General features: G+C 44.3%; 1 protein-coding gene across 1 annotated transcript in view; it reads left to right on the top strand.

Annotated features, from left to right (window-relative positions):
- Positions 1-10,787: 10,787 nt before the first annotated feature.
- The window catches only part of COL6A2 (collagen type VI alpha 2 chain), a 28,274-nt gene continuing 23,060 nt past the window's right edge, over positions 10,788-16,001 (top strand). The window contains exons 1-7 of the mRNA XM_026086520.1: positions 10,788-10,925; positions 11,818-12,416; positions 13,290-13,310; positions 14,096-14,161; positions 14,748-14,801; positions 14,914-14,958; positions 15,491-15,517. Coding sequence (XP_025942305.1) covers positions 10,820-10,925; positions 11,818-12,416; positions 13,290-13,310; positions 14,096-14,161; positions 14,748-14,801; positions 14,914-14,958; positions 15,491-15,517 — 918 coding nt within the window. The 5' untranslated portion in view covers positions 10,788-10,819. The remainder of the gene's footprint in view (positions 10,926-11,817; positions 12,417-13,289; positions 13,311-14,095; positions 14,162-14,747; positions 14,802-14,913; positions 14,959-15,490; positions 15,518-16,001) is intronic.

Genomic DNA, 16,001 nt, shown 5'->3' on the forward strand with positions numbered 1-16,001 from the left:
TCATCCTCTAATGATCTTGATCTCTAGTGAAAAACCACAAGGTTACAGATCTAGCCCTGCATCTGGCAAGGCTTCAACAATGCTGTAGGCTGGGAGGCTGTTTAGAATAAAAAAACAGAAACTCCAAACTTTAGTTCTTCTTGTTAGCAAATAATAATTTATGTGCATGCAAATGCTGTATATAAAAACTGGGTGCTAAGTAAATAAGAACTGTGTTAGCATAGAGGACTTAAATGTTAATCCCAGAATATTAAAATAGGAAGAAGTATGCAAAGCCTCACATTGCACTTCTGTGTTCTCAATGACTCTCTAAACATCCTGGAACAGTTGGCTTAGTGGTCTAAATCCCAGGAAATATCACTAAAGTATATGGTATCAAATGAACATTTGCTTTTCCTTCAGAAAGACTGGTAATGCTTTCTCCTCTTACCTCAGTTCAAGAATACCAAATACAGTGGGGGCTGTTGCTCACATTTACACCTTCTCTATAGATACATGGTTGTGTGAAGTGGATCATTACTGACTCAGCCATAAAACAGGCATACTAGTGCCTGGCAACGAGACTCATAGACTGATGTTACCAGGTTCTTGGAACATCCCACAGCTCTTAGATGAGGCAGGTCAATAATACCCTTCTCATTTACGCTCTGGGGCTTCCATGGTCTAGGTTAGTTTATGAAAATGTTTTTTTTTGTTGTTCTTTTGTTTCTTTAAGGGGAAGGCTGGAAGCTTGTGACTTCTAGCAACAGGAGGAGATTCCCACTCCACTTGCTGATCTGCAACTGCAGGATAGGTATGTCACCATAGGCACCAGTGAGGACAAACAGGACATGTCAGGGGGTGCCTCAGAACCAGCTAAGCCTGTGGTGTTGGTGGAGACTCCTTCCTGCAGGGGACAGAGGCACCTATCTGCTGACCTGACTTGGTGACTCTAGAGGTTTGTCACTTGCTAGGGACCATGATTTGGGATTTTGCAAAGGGACTACCAAGGCTTATCCGGCCTTCAGACTGTAATCCCTGGTGCTCTTCCACTAACAATAATGCCGGGGTAACCTGCAACATATCAAGGGTGATTGAAGAGCTGTGGGGGAAAAGTTGAAGGGCATGAGGGCCCAGGTGGTGTCTCCCGAATCCTTCCAGTGAGGGGGAATGGCCTGAGCAGAAATAGACTCATCCAGCAGGTCAACACCTGGGTGCATGGCTCTCGTCACAGGCAGGGCTTGGCTTCTATCACCATGGGACGCTCCTTGAGGAGGAAAGGCTGCTGTGCAAGGATGGGATACATGCCAGGGAGAGTTATCATAACCTGAAGAGAAGCAAGGGTCAGGGAACAGAACAGATATGTCTTGTCATGACAGCATGACAGGAGAGGCCCTCACACTTTCATTGTAAAAGCAGCGTGATTTGTGGATCATATCAAATGACCCTATACAAGCATGCATAGCATGGGGAACAAGCAGAAAGAATTAGAAGTCCATGTGCAGGGGCAGAAACCTCATCTGAATTGTGGAGCCATGGTGCGATAGCTCTCCTGACAGAAGTGCTACAGCGGATGGATACAGGCTCTTCAGGAAAGACAGGGTGGGCAGGCAAGGAGAAGGAGTTGCGCTCTATGTAAATAAGAGAGCTGAGGGGAGTAAGGATCAGAGGACAGACCAACACAGATGATGTTGTAGTAATTGTCTGCTGCAGACCACCTGATCAAGAAGAGGAAATAAATGAAGTCATCTTTAGGCAGGTGGAGAAATCCTTATAGCTGCAGGCCCTGGTACTCACAAGTGACTTCAGCCACCCCAATATCTGCTGGAAGGGCACAAGGAAGGCTGGACACAACCACTCAGAGGGGTTTCTGGAGTGTATTGAAGACAATTTATTGATGCAGGTGATTGATGACCCGACTAGGGGAGATGCTCTGTTGGACCTGCTACTCAAACACAAGGAAGAACAGGTTGAAGATGTGAAGTCTGTAGGCAGCCTTGTCTTCAGGGACTATAAGACTGTGAAATTTAAGATCCTTAGAGGAGTGAGCAGGACCAATAATAAAGTTACAACCCCGAACTTGAGAAGAACAGATTTTTTGCTTATTCAGGAACCTGCTTGGTAGGATCCTATGGAAAATTGCCCTGGAGGGCAAAGGGAGACCTGACTGATCTTCTAGGACAACCTCCTCAGAGCACAAGAATGGTCCTTTCCAATGTGCAAAAAGTCAAGCAAGAATTGCAGAAGGCCAGCATGGATGAACTTGGAGCTCCTGACTGACTTCAAACACAAAAAGGAAGTACACGGAAGATGGAAGCAGGGACAGGCTATTGGGGGGAGAATACAAAGACACTGCTTGTGCATGTAGGAGTGGAATTAGGAAGGAAGCAGAATTTCAGAAAATGGCAACTAAGAAAAGGGTATAAATTCCACTGTTCAGTTTGTAGCCAGTAAAGATGCTGAGATTATCAACCACAAACCTAAAAATATTTGAAAAGCAACTTTCATTGTTTTCTCTAAACACTTTTAGAAATTTGGGCTTTTTTTTGTTTTTCTTAACATGTTTAGAAAACAAGATCCTCACATCGATGTATAATCTCAGGGATGCATGAAGTGAGTGGAATCCTAGATAGCTGGGGCACAAAAAAACTGCAGTAGCTATTTATTTTCCAGAGAACCGCAGCAGTCACATAAAGTTGTTTCAGAGGTAAGTGATTTTTAAAATGGAAAGATTACATTTTATTGGGGGTTATAACTCAGATGTTAAAAAAGGGGCTACTACACAGCTTACAAAATAACAGATAAACATACTGTAAATCACATTTAACTCCACAAGGAAGTGTAAATGAAATAGTAGCCATCAGTGCCTGACTGTCTCCTTTATTGCAAACTCTATACAAAATCAGTGGAGAGCAGAAAATCGAGCAGATTTTTTCTTCTTTCTTTCTACTGTTCATCTTTTCACATTTCCTGTCTCTGCATTGTACATGTAAATGAATATTAAATGGCTGTTCAGTATATGGGATGTACTGTGAGCAGCAATAGTAGTGTGTATGTCAGATATACACAGAACGAGGAACTAATCCATGTCAGTGCACATCCTGTGCAGAAATCTGTCCATTGAGATATGCAGTTCCACTGAAAAGAGAAAAAAGATACTGAAGCAATTCATCTGGAATTGGGAACAGGAGCTACAGAGAGAATAGAGATACTGGGTGAGGCTCTTATGAGTGGAAGGGAGTGAGTCTCCACCTGGACAGACCTCCATACTGAAGCAAGTGCTAACCATAGAAGAGAATCAGCAGAAAGGAGAGTCTTGGTCCATGTGGATTCCCATTACAAAGAGGCAAAGAGAGGCTAGATAAAATGTTGATACTGTCTTGAAAGGTTCCTGCTCCATGCTGTTTTTCCTCTAATGATGCCTACGCTCTCATCCTATTCACAAGAAGAAAAAAATTACGGAGAACTAGCTCAAGCATTTAATACAGCCAGTTATAAAAGAAGATTATTACAAAAAAAAAAAAAATCAGGAAGAAAACAACATTTTATTTTAAGGTTTCTTCTTCTGAGTTTTTATATAAATAAAACATACTACTACTTTGGTGTGTCTGTCTGTCAGACAGCCCCATAATAATATATGAACTGGCTACATCTGGCCATATATGATAGAGATGTCAAGATAATATTGCTGCACGTTTCATGAAAACAGATGTCTAAATAGAGGAAAAAGACATAAGTAGCAGCAAAGGAGGCAAGAGAAATAGCCCAATATGTGGTGTGTTAGACAGATTACTGGAAGGCAGGTTAGGGTTATCATAACCTGAAGAGAAGGCTTTGCTTAAACTTCTGACATGCCGTTAGATAAATCACTGTGTCATCAGAAGCTGGATCCCCTCTCTTGAGTAAAAATATTCAAGAATGCTCCAGAGGAGAAAAACTGTCCTTCTGTCGGGAGCTGCAGAAGTGATGCTGGAATTGGATGATCCCATGAAATCCTTCTTTCCCTGACTTTGTTCTTCCAGGGAATCTTTGAGAAGTTTCTTGTTCTGTCAGGTAAGCTTATTCTTCAGCAGCCACTTGCTCCAGAATGATTCCTGCATCTGTCGAGGTACTTTGATATGAATAGGGAAACTGGCATTTAAAATTCTAGCTTATAGCTGTGGTACCTGCAGGTGCTACTTGAGTAATCCTGATGAAGACACTGACACAGAAGATGCTCTAGAAATGTAGCTTTTTAAGCACTAGTACCAACACAGAATTGGATTTTTTCATTGTTCAAAGCTGGTGGTTCAGACATTTTTCACATACGCAAACAGTTTGAGCAACATGGTCTTATAGATCAGGATTAGCAGGTTAGCAACTTACTCTGAGATCTCTCAAGTCAAATTCTTCACTTTTGCAACTATGTGGGAGTCAGTAGAGTTAAATGAGAGTTAAATTTGGTTTCCCCACATGGGTTGTCTGGCAACTGTGGCCTAATTTTAGTCCCTTTACGCTGCCCATGTGGCTCTAAAGACTGGAGACAGAAAATTATGGCTCAGCAGATAATGTGCCATTTTCCTGAAAGTCCTCACTGTTCTCCATGTTTTGTTGGGACATATGCCCCTATATTTCATTTAGTTGTGCTAAAAATTACTCTTGAAATAAAAAACTGGAAATGAATCAATAGAAAGAGGTAATACTCAGACTTGGATGTCTCTGCAGTGCCTGGGTAAGGCTTGAATATTTGAAAAGGCTAAGATGCAAGTTATTCTTTTTTGAAACGTTCTTATTTTATTTGTTCCACTCAGGATACGTTACCAATATGGGAAGAGGAGGAAGGGTGAAAGAAAGAGGAAAACTATTTGATGGTATAAATATGTGGGGCAGCAAGGCCAACCACAAAAAGGGGCCTCATCATGGAAAAGTATGACTTCTTCCAGCTTGTTTAAAAAATTTTTTTCAGCTCCAAACATGACAACCTCGCCCCACCCCAGTGTGCACCCTCAGAAGGGACTAGTGTTGGAGGGGTCCATGCTGAGATGTTGGTGGACCCACAGTGACTCTCCGTGGATGTTTGAAGTCATTACAAATTAGGCACTGCCTGACACGTTTTGAAGGAGGAGAAATATAGAAGGCAGTTTCCTGTCTGCAAGGGAATAGAGGAACTCAGCTGGAGAAGCCTCTGCTACTCCCAACCGATCCTCTTCACTTCCCTAAAAATACACACCCAGAACACCCCAAAAAAGGGAAGCCGACCATTCCAGCAGAAGATGCAGAAGCCTTCTTGATATGAGCAATTCCACAAAGTCATCACCTTGACGTTCCTGAGGCTTTTCGGAAGAAATTTTGATGAAGTTGTTTTCCAGGTAGGGGGAATTTTCTTCTTTTATAGCATTCGTGCAGCTATTGAGGGTTCTTCAGATGAGAACAAAAGAACCAGTTTTTGAAATCTCAGCCTGTGCCCTTGTGGGTTACACAGCTATTGCCACTGCTCAAAGATTCTCAAACAAGCTGCTAATTTCAAGCATGTTGTGTTTAGACAGTATCTGCTGTAAAAGGGTAGATATTTTTGTGTTCTTTTCAGCTTTTGGAGAGTTCAGGCATTTTTCCAAGTGCAAGATTTTTTTCCAGGTACAGGTATTTTGAACCATAGATTCTCATGTGCCAGGGCCAGAGGTCTAGAAACTCCCTCTCTGAAGACCTGTTGAACCAAATTCTTCCCTAGTGCGACTTAATTGAATTAATCAGTTATGGCACAATTAGGTTATTGTCTGTTACACTAACAGCATGGTATCTTTCTGCTGCCGTGAAGCACAGTGACTGATCTGCTATATGACTCTTCTGTGGTTTTAAAAAACTCAGAAATAAAGGTATGTATTCCAGATTAGACTAACAAGTAATTTGTGTCTCCTACTTATGCTGAATTTCATTTGCACAAGCTCTTCTCTTTTTTGACTTCAACAGCCTCTTAGCAAATCCCTGCAGAGTTCATTGTGCTTGGTTTTTTGGGACAGCTATTTATGTAGCTCTTTTTGACTTCTGAACATTACAATTTACAGCATTAGTGCTGTAAATTGAAGTGTGTATTTGTTTCTGGTTTGCAGCTACTGAAGTTCCAGCAGTTTGCTGGTGGTTATGAGCATACAAGAGTGGTTGCAATATTCAACAGCAGTGGCATGTGCTGTCCTGTGGAAGGAGACCATTCTTGCAGAGACTGGGACAGTATCCGGGCGGAGGCTGTTTTTCCCAGCTGCAACCAACCTTTCTACAACTTTGGCCTCCTTTCTGTGTACTTTGCACTGGCTTAAGTCCTGTAATAATTGCAGTAGGATATCTGTAAAAGGGCTGGACTCCCTGCAACTGGAAGGAAACTGTCCCAACGGATGGTGCACCCAAGGATTAAAGCTATGGGATGTGTTTGGGTAGGGAGTGTGACAAACATTGAAATTCCTTCCATATGCAATGTGCAAATACAGTGTGCATATGAATGAGAAAGAGTATGTGCATTTATATGAGCTTTTTTTCCAAATGGGACACACTTTCTTCTTGTTTTATTTAACTTAACAAGTGTTTGGGCAGAGCAAAATGCTGTCTACACATCTGGATAGCAGCACAGGCACTACCCATTGGTTATGACCATGAAAAAAGTTGGGACTGGGTGGATGACAGATCAGCAGTGCAGTTTTAAAATTTAGTCTACATAGCTAGTGTAATTTTGCTTTCTTGATAGTGACACAATTTTGGTGGCCTTAAATAAGCTCCTTGCAAACAAAGTTAGCTTAGAATGGGGAGCACCTGAATTTTTGTAAATTCAGGAGAACAATTTCCTCAGCTATAATAGGTGTTGTAGTTTTGAAGGAGAAAAATAAGGTGTACCAGGAGGAACTTCAGGCATATCAGTGTGTGCAATAAGACAGACCATGGGCCTGCCTGGCCAGGCACTTGAGATGGACTTTCTAGTGCGTCAAAATCTGATCAGCTGCCTCTGCTCTCTGGAGCACCATGAAAGATGAGGTCAGTTGTATTTGCAGGAAATTCCCCCTCTACCTTATGAGATAAGAGACCCTCCCCCAGTGAGATTGTGCAGATAGTCAGTTGTGAGTGTGCAACAAACCAAAAGCATCTGCATGTTTGAAAGAGTCATTGCAAGTCATTTATTTGCCATAATATTACCTTTAATTCAGTTGTTCACGGTGGGAAGAGGTACCCACAAGCAAAGAACTTGGGGCCTCCTGCAAGACCACCATTATTGCAGGGCTCTGTGTAGATAATTTCATATAGATTTGCAATGGTGTGGGTAGTGACCAGGTCTCCTGGGATCTGAGTGTGGGAGCAAGAGGCACACTAAAGGGCACTACTGATGTATGGTCAAGACCATACATTTTTCTGCTGAGCACTTGAGGCATCAGGTGGAAGCATAGCCCCTAACACAGCCTAATGCCCCCCTAATCTGTTTAGGGTACCTAAAACCATTTCTGGAGTTTCCCTGGTTTTTCCCTTGCATGCATTTTGTATATCTTTCTCATGGGGGAAGAGATGTATCACTTAACAGTACAAATGCTGAGAGATGGAAATGAGGCCTTATTCCTACAATACCCTGGTCCTGCTCTTGCAGAGGGAGGGAGAGAGGGCAAGGAGGAACAGCATGGGCAAACCCAGGTATTCAGATATCATGAGTCAGCTCCCAAAATCATAATATTCAGTTTGCTCTTTCTGTGTTTTTTTTCTGTCCTGTCACTGCTCAAAAATTGTCTCCAACATCCAGAAAATGCAGTAGCTGAAATACACCCTTTTGTCAGTGAAATCTGAGATTTCCATTTGAACACGTCACAGCAGGGGCTGGGGCTCTAAGGGAAATGTCAAATGTTATAAGATTTGCAATAGAATCACAACAGCTGGTAACACTGTGAGGATGACAGAATAGGCACCATTGCCCAGCCCAAACTAGGAGATTCCTTAAATGGAGAGAGAGGCCTCCAGCAACCTTCACCCCCTCGATCCATTTACTTTTAATAAAGTCACCAAATTCTGGTATAGCAGAAGGCTAATGTGGCTCCATGTGCTGAGATCTGTGAACAATTTATATAACGTGTGGGGAAGGACCTGTGTATACCTTTCAACTGAATGCTGTACTCTCAGTCCAGCCCTCCAGCTCCTGCTCCGTGCTTCACATTTGTGGAAAGTCCCTGGCACTGCCCTAAAAGCTGAGGTTGAGAAGGGAACGGATAGGGCTGTGCTGGAAATGACTGCTTGGCTGGCATGAGGGCAAGGATGAAATGGAGAGAGATAGGTACTGCTTGAAGGACCAGGATATGGGCGTTGACATGGGAAGTGGATAGAGCAGCACGTGCCGCTAGCTGTCATGGGCAGCAAACCTAAAAAAAAAAAACTAAAAAAACCTAAAAAAAAACTATAAAAAAAAAGAGAGAGAGAGAGAGACTGTGCAGTATAGTGGAATAAAGAAGATTTTGTGTAGTGGGATAGCAAAGAAGTGACATATGTCCAGTGTTTTGAGATGTAGTTTTTCTGTATTGCTTTTCTGTCTGTGCAGTGGCAAAGGCCGTAGTGCTTGACTGATACAGTATAAAGTCGTGAGAGCTGTGGGCAAGGGCAGTCTTGTGCCAGAGCTGACATCGTTATCTGTGTAGTTTTAACTGCCTTCTCTCTAATCCGTGTGACTCTGCCTGTAGAGAAGCTCTTCTGCACTGTGCCTTTCTCACCCACACATATGGCAGGAGGAAGGGAGCTGGTTAAACTTGGGATACTGTGATCTGTGAGTCAGATACTTGGCCAAAACCTCCAGTATTCCCAGTCTCTCCAAAAAGTGATGTGTCCAGCTTCCTGCGTAATCACTAAGGACTGGCTTTAAAATGATTCTGTCTAAAGGCACAAAGCTGTTATTTCTTTCAAGAAATCAAGATCTCCTGCAGCTCTGCTTTGCGGAGGACAGATAAGATGAGAAAAGCTTGTAGTAAGGGCAGAGTGAGGAAGCTTTGATCTTAGCCAAAATGCCCCTTTAACATTAAAATAAGTATTTTATACTTATAACATCTATTCTGTTTTCTGCAGCGCAATACAAATTGAGTCACACTGACCTACACAGGGACTTCATGAGGCCACACTCAGGTCTTTTGGTGAATAGCTTTGCAGCCTCTCTGAGCTCCTTGCTGGAGGGGAAAGGAAAGGACCCAGAGTCAAAGTTCTCAACAGGGGCATTTGGGTGCTGAGCTGGAGGTATGTGAGAGGCCCTGACCATTAGAGATTTTCCTGGGCCATGTGTGAGGCACCTCAAATTGGTGCTGCTGAAGCTTTCAGATCTCTGTACCTCTTGTCCCTCTCCAGGAGTTCTCCAAAGGCTGTGGGTTCCTTCTTTCCCTGTCTAAAATCCCACCTGAGCTTTGGCTCTTTCAGGCTTGTTGGCAAATGCACAGACCTTAGTAAGGAGGAAAGCTGTCACTGCTGTAAGGATAACGTCAGCACTGATAGGAAGAGGCCTTTCCAGCGTAAACCAGTTTGCAGAATCCTGTGACACACTGCAGTTTTCACTGTTAACTGCAATGGGACACATCTCACTGGGGAATAGCTGGTCACTAGCTACACAGAGAGGGTGGTCTAGTGAGATGCTGTCAGAACTGAGCTATCTGTGTTCTTCAGGTAATGCCATTTCTAATGCACCTAAGGCAGCAGCTAGCTGCACACGCTCCCCCTGCACTGCCAGCGCAACCCCACTCAAGGGAGGATGAATGTGCTCTCATGTCCATTCAGGCCTTGGACTCCTCCAAGAGCTACCAGAAAATGACATTTAAGGAAGCAGCTCTCTTTCTGGAGTTCATTCAGGCCTACTTTTCATAACACAGATGACACATATCCCTTACTGCCTGGCTTGTGTTGAGCTGACCACCAAGCAGAAAAGTAGCTATGCTAGTATGTTGCCTGTGTGCCATGAAGCTGCCATGCTAGCACAGGTGTCCTGCAGTCATAAAGACAAGATAGCTTCTTCCTCCATATTCTTTGCTGATAGTAATTGTTGCTTGTGTTTTGTCTTGGAATATCTTTTCAACTCCTGGGTTCTTGTGGACACTTGCATGCATCCCTTAGGCCTTTTAAGACTAGATCTTCACTTTTCCTGCTGCTTAAGTTATCATAACCCTACACAGAATGTACTCACATGTGCAGCTGGACTTTAGAGACCTAGTGATGTGTTGAATACTAAAGTTATGCTCTTCCTCAAATACCTGTTTATCCATACCTTCACCCCATGGGTTGTGCATGCTACACAGCAGCCCTGTTAAGCAAGGGATTTTGTACCCTTAGGGTATGTGCAGGCATCACCATGACAAGGTGGAGGCAGAAGGGGCCTGCTGCACTCCTTCATTTGTGTGCCTGCTGAGCAGGTGAAGTAATGAGTGCAGGTGGTTACATCCATGTGGGTCTGGGGTGATGTCACTGGAACTGATGTGRTTACGGGGCAGCTGGACTACATCTGGAGAGTAACAGTGGAATCAGAAGCTCCTGACGTGCTGTCTACAGCTCCATCACCTGATCCCTCCCTCAGAGTGACAGAGGAGCTAAAGTACTTTTAAATCACTTGCACCAGACTCCAGCAAAATAAATTTTTGAAGTTACTTAGCTTTCAAATCAATATAAAAATCTACATTAGGGGTCCAGAGATCCATCCCTTTTTTTGCATCACAATGATGAAGAGGTCATATATGAATAGAAGGGTCACTGCACAGGGTTTATAAGGAGCATTGGCTGGCTTTGCATGTACCCAGCAGGGCTAGGAGGTGATATATTGTGCTTAACAGGTTACTTGTATTTTCCTACAGGCATTTAAATATCCAGAGGAACTGCTGAGATGTTCCAACAAGCCTTTTTTTCCACTCTTCTTTGTATGGCACTAGTTCCTCTCCATGCTCAGTTTGATGAGGATTCTGGAGACATCAGTCCTACCTCCTGTGCAGGTATTAACCAGATAATTTGGTTGTCTCTCTCCCTCCTTTGTAGGTAGCAATTTTATGGAAAGCTGTGACCATCCTCAGTTCAAGAGCCTATTCACAAGGAACTAACTTTGGCATGTTATACTTCATCTGTTCCTTTGCGCTCCTGGGAAGCACCCTGGCATAGTGATCTGTCATTATGTAGAAAACACCATCAGTCAAAACCCTCATTTCTGAGTTTGCATTAGAATGCAGAGAGTTAGGAAATGAAGAGCTCAAATCTGCCAGTGGTGGATTCTCCCAACTGATGCAATACTAAATACCAATAAATCTCCAGAATTGAGCTCCATATCTGATATTAAAAATAATCTATTTTGAATTTGATGATTTCAGCACTTTTTAGTTGCAATGTGAAGGAGTTTATTTATATGCCCAGCCTAACTACAGAAAATAGCAAGACTTTCAAGATTGATTCAATAGAGTAAATCTTAGGATTTTGAAGTCCTTGACACTAAAGAATCTTCTGACCTGAATACAGATATTACTGCTAGAGCTAGTTTTTTTCCAGTATTGCACTTGGGTATGGTCCTTTTGAAATTGTCCATAGCTCGGAGAGAGCAACCAGCAATGTAGCAGTCAGGGCATTCATGTGAAGCATAGGAGAGCAAGGGTCTTATCCTTGCTCTTCTCAGTTCAAATCAGGGACTTAATCAGTTTGCTCCAATCCAGGTGGAAATAACGTATGATTAGTAACAGTTGCAACACCCTCACAGGAATCTGAATCTCATCCCTTGTGCTGTTGTTTGCTCTTTTCAAAATTCTGTTAATTCGAACTCTGCAGTCCGTATTCCTGGGGATTAAAGAAGGGGATGCAATGTTACATAAAGTGCTCTGACACATCATTGTCTCCATGCAGAAAAGAGGGACTGCCCCATCAATGTGTACTTCATCATTGACACTTCAGAGAGTGTTGCTCTTCAGACTGTGCCTATCCAGAGCCTTGTGGATCAAATAAAGCGGTTCATCCCTGTGTTTATCAACAAACTGGAGAATGAGGTCTACCAGAACCAAGTCTCCATCACTTGGAGGTTTGGAGGACTTCATTACTCAGACGTGGTGGAAATTTACAGCCCTTTAACAAGCAGCAAAGACACATACCTCACCAAGCTGTATGCTATTAATTACCTTGGCCGGGGCACCTTCACAGACTGTGCTATCTCCAACATGACAGAGCAGATCCAGAGCCAGATGGCCCCTGGTGTGAACTTTGCAGTGGTCATCACGGATGGCCATGTAACTGGCAGTCCCTGCGGGGGAATGAAGATGCAAGCTGAGAGGGCGCGAGACATGGGGATCAAGCTCTTTGCAGTGGCCCCCAGTGAGAATGTCTATGAGCAGGGACTACGGGAGATTGCCAACCTGCCACATGAGCTGTATCGCAACAACTATGCCATCACACAGAAAGACACCCTTGACATTGATGTGAACACTACAGACAGGATAATCCAAGTCATGGTAAGTGCCATTGATCCATGCTGCCCCAGATGCTCTTTCTTACTTGAACTGGGGACAGAGAGTATAATGGGGGGAGCCAAAATGGTGTGATGGAGAGAGAGGGTTAGGGAGAGTCCTCAGAGGCAGGTGCTCAGCATTAAGCATATAAAAGGGTCCACCAAACAGTGCCAGCAATGAAAAAAGCTGGGTCAGTAGTGAAGGTACGTGGTTGAGACGTGGGAGACCCTAAGCAGTCATGCAGAGTCCCCATGCCTGTGTTCCCTTCTGGGGAACAGGATAGCAGGGTCGCCTCACCAGGGAGGGGTGACAAGAGAAACAGTGCATGAAAAGCTGGGATGCTTTCTGAGAGGACTTGTGGTGGGTTTCAGCAGAGCTCTGTAGAGCGCCTGTAACAGGGGAAAGCCTCCATCTTGTTTCTCTTCCTTTTTTATGTCCTTTCAGCAGTTATAGGCCAAAAGGAGTCTTGACTACATCTGATTTCTTTGATTAGGTGCTTAACCAGGACTCCTTGTTTTGTACCTCTATTCCCCAGCATTTCTGGTTAGGCTGCCATCCGAATGATGTCTGTTGCACTAGGTCAGATCTATGCTGTCTCCCAGAAGCCTGGGACCACCCGAAAAAGCATGCAGAAATGAGATCAGTGAGGGTTTCTGAGCCTCCTGTCAGGTATCAGAATGGTGTTTAAGACCCAATCTGTGAGACATTGCTAATCGGGGACTCTACTCAGGCACATTTAAAGCTGTGGGACCTTTACCACCTTCTTTTCTTGATTGTAACATGCATCTCCAAGGGGAGACACATGGCTGTGATGCTGTTTTCCTCTTGGAGCTAACTCTCTTACTGATTCTGTCTGTCCTGTTTTCTCCTTTGCAGAAACATGAAGCCTATGGAGAGGTGAGCGAGCAGCATCTTTATGCCATTTCCACGAAACACAGGTTAAAGCTTCCTTGCTTAGAGAAGACCAGCTAGTACCTCAAAAGAGTGGGCCTGATTATACTCTGAGCTGCATAGGACAGGAACTCTGCCTGCCTGTGGAAGCCAGCGCAGGGCCTGGGAACCAGTCATCTTACCTACTAGTTAAAATGAGATACTGGACTGGATACTGCACTTTCTGCTTCCCCACCCCTGTGATTTCCCTCACATCAGTGAACTCTTCACTTTATCTCCCTGGGGGCCTCATCTCATCATTTTGGATTTGGAGACATATTTTGTAGGTGGTCTGCAATCTAAAGTTAATGAAAGCCGATTTCATGTGGATGGGCCTTGGCCCACAGAGAGAGATGTATGCAGAATGAGGCCCCAAAATGCATGTGAGTTCCACTGAGAGCCCCAGAACATCAAGCTCAGAATGCCTTTTGCTTGACATTTAACAGTCCTGTTCTTTGGATTTGGGCCCAGAGCCAAACAGAGATGAATGTGCTTGTGGTAACTTTCTGCTTTTAATTTATGGGTAGGATTTTTCAGCATGCTTATTGCTGCCTGAACTGTGATCCCACGGGATCACTTTTTTTACTAGTTTATCACGGGCAGTTTTTACCACTGCAATCAGTGGAAGAGATGCGTGGGCAGCAGAGAGCCCTGGTGCACACAGCCATGCATGCTGGTGCATGCTGGCTCAGAACATGAAATGAAAGGCAACCTGCTGCTGCAAACCTCCTGTTTAATTTGGTATTTTTCAGTGCTACAAGATGAGCTGCCTGGAGATTGCAGGTCCACCTGGTCCCAAGGGATACCGAGGGCAGAAGGTAAGTTGTCCTAACCTATGGGAAAAGAGTAATACCAGCGCCTGTCACAGACGCTGTGTGAGTCCTTAGATCTCCTCACCTCAACTGCAGCAGTCTTCACAGATGTAGCAGTGTCTAAGTTGGCCCTGGGAAATTGTACTGCTGCTGTGAGTGGAGCACACACCCAGCACTCATGTCTCCTCATGACCATGCTGAGGATGATGCACCAGCAGCAGTGTAGAGCAACATCCTAGCATCAGCCATGTTCACCATGGCTAGCTTGCCCTTTGACACATGAGAATCTGTGTTGGGACAGCAGGAGCAAGGCAGAAGTTTTCTCAACAGTAGGATTTGCTACTCTCGTGTGTGCAGGGTGTCTCATTCTACCAAAATCCACAGCATGCTCCAACCTCTGTTGAGCCAGGCTGTGAGTTACCCTTCCCATACAGCCTTTCCCCTGCCTTCCCTGGAATAAAGCAGGTCCACTTCCACAAGCACGCTAGTGGAGACCCTCTAGGAGCAGCCAAAGAGAGCCTGATGCTAGCAGAAATTGTCTTTTATTTACAGTCAACACCAAGCCCTGACTTATGGTTTGTTTTGTTCTTAGGGTGCGAAGGGGAATATGGGTGAACCAGGCTCTCCTGGTCTGAAGGGACGACAGGTGAGTTATGGAAACTCTTCCCTCTGCTGCAGTTAGCAGTGTTCTTCCAGTGTTAAGTGGAGTTGTATCTGTATTGTGCCCTAGTTAATTCTCTGTTTCTCCTTTCTTTAAGGGTGACCCAGGTATTGAAGGTCCAATTGGATACCCTGGTCCAAAGGTAAGAATCATATAGCCAGTGACTGAGCTCTTTGCATTTTTTTTATTTTTTTTTGTAAAGCAGGGGGAGATTCAAGCTAATTTCCCACCATTCAATATTGCTTCCCTTCTTGTCCCTCCCCTACTGAAAGTAGAGGACACCCATCAGTCAGTCCCCCAACTGCATGCTTGAATGCCACCATCTTCAAAGTCAGGTGCCTGGCATATCTTTCTCCTCCAAAGTCCTCTGACTAGCACTCAAGGGGTTGTATAACTCTGGCTGCTTTGATTCAGGCACTTGATATGGCTTTAGGAATTGTTGCCAGGTATTCCTTCTGGAAAGCATGGGCAACACTGGGATCCAGCCGTTGCCTGTAAGTAGGCATGTGTCTGTCCTCAGTGGTGCGGAGAGCTCTGCTTCTCCCTCTCGACCTGCCCATCTCCTACTCACCTCTGAGTTCCCCTGTGTGTCTGCTGTCCCTGCTGCCTCGCCTGCCTCCAGTCCCCAAGCACTAACAGAGCATTTTTCTTCTTTTCTTTTTGTCTTGCTCTAGGGTGTTCCAGGACTGAAAGGAGAAAAGGTGAGAAAAAAGCTCTAATGGTGTGTCTGGTCGCCGGGCCAGAGGGCATCTGTTTGTTGTAATGAATGGATGTTTGTTTCAGAGTTTAGCCATGGCTGTGGGAATAATAATCCTATTAATAAGTGCTTGAGGAAATGCGGAGAGATTTCCCAGGGCCTCTCGAGGCTTGTGTCCTCCTTCAGGCATTTCTCATGGTCTTGCAACATTGTGATGTTCTTGCTAAGCCACTTGGGAAGTGAGGTAGCCAATTAAATTCCAGCATTTGATGTTCAAAAATATAGGTAGATCTTCCAGCCTGAGAGGAGAAACCACACTGAGTGACTTCATAACAAACTAAAGCAAAGGCTGATCCAGTGCTGGTGCAGATCACTCTTCTCCTTGTGACATCAGGGGAAGTACAGTACTTTGCACCAGCTGACGGTCTGGTCAGCGGAGAATATGAGTCAAGGAACTCCCTGGAGAAATGGGTACCAGCTTCTTTTTC

This window comes from Apteryx rowi, unplaced genomic scaffold (assembly GCF_003343035.1).
Source record: "Apteryx rowi isolate R43461 unplaced genomic scaffold, aptRow1 scaffold_699, whole genome shotgun sequence".
NCBI lineage: Eukaryota > Metazoa > Chordata > Aves > Apterygiformes > Apterygidae > Apteryx > Apteryx rowi.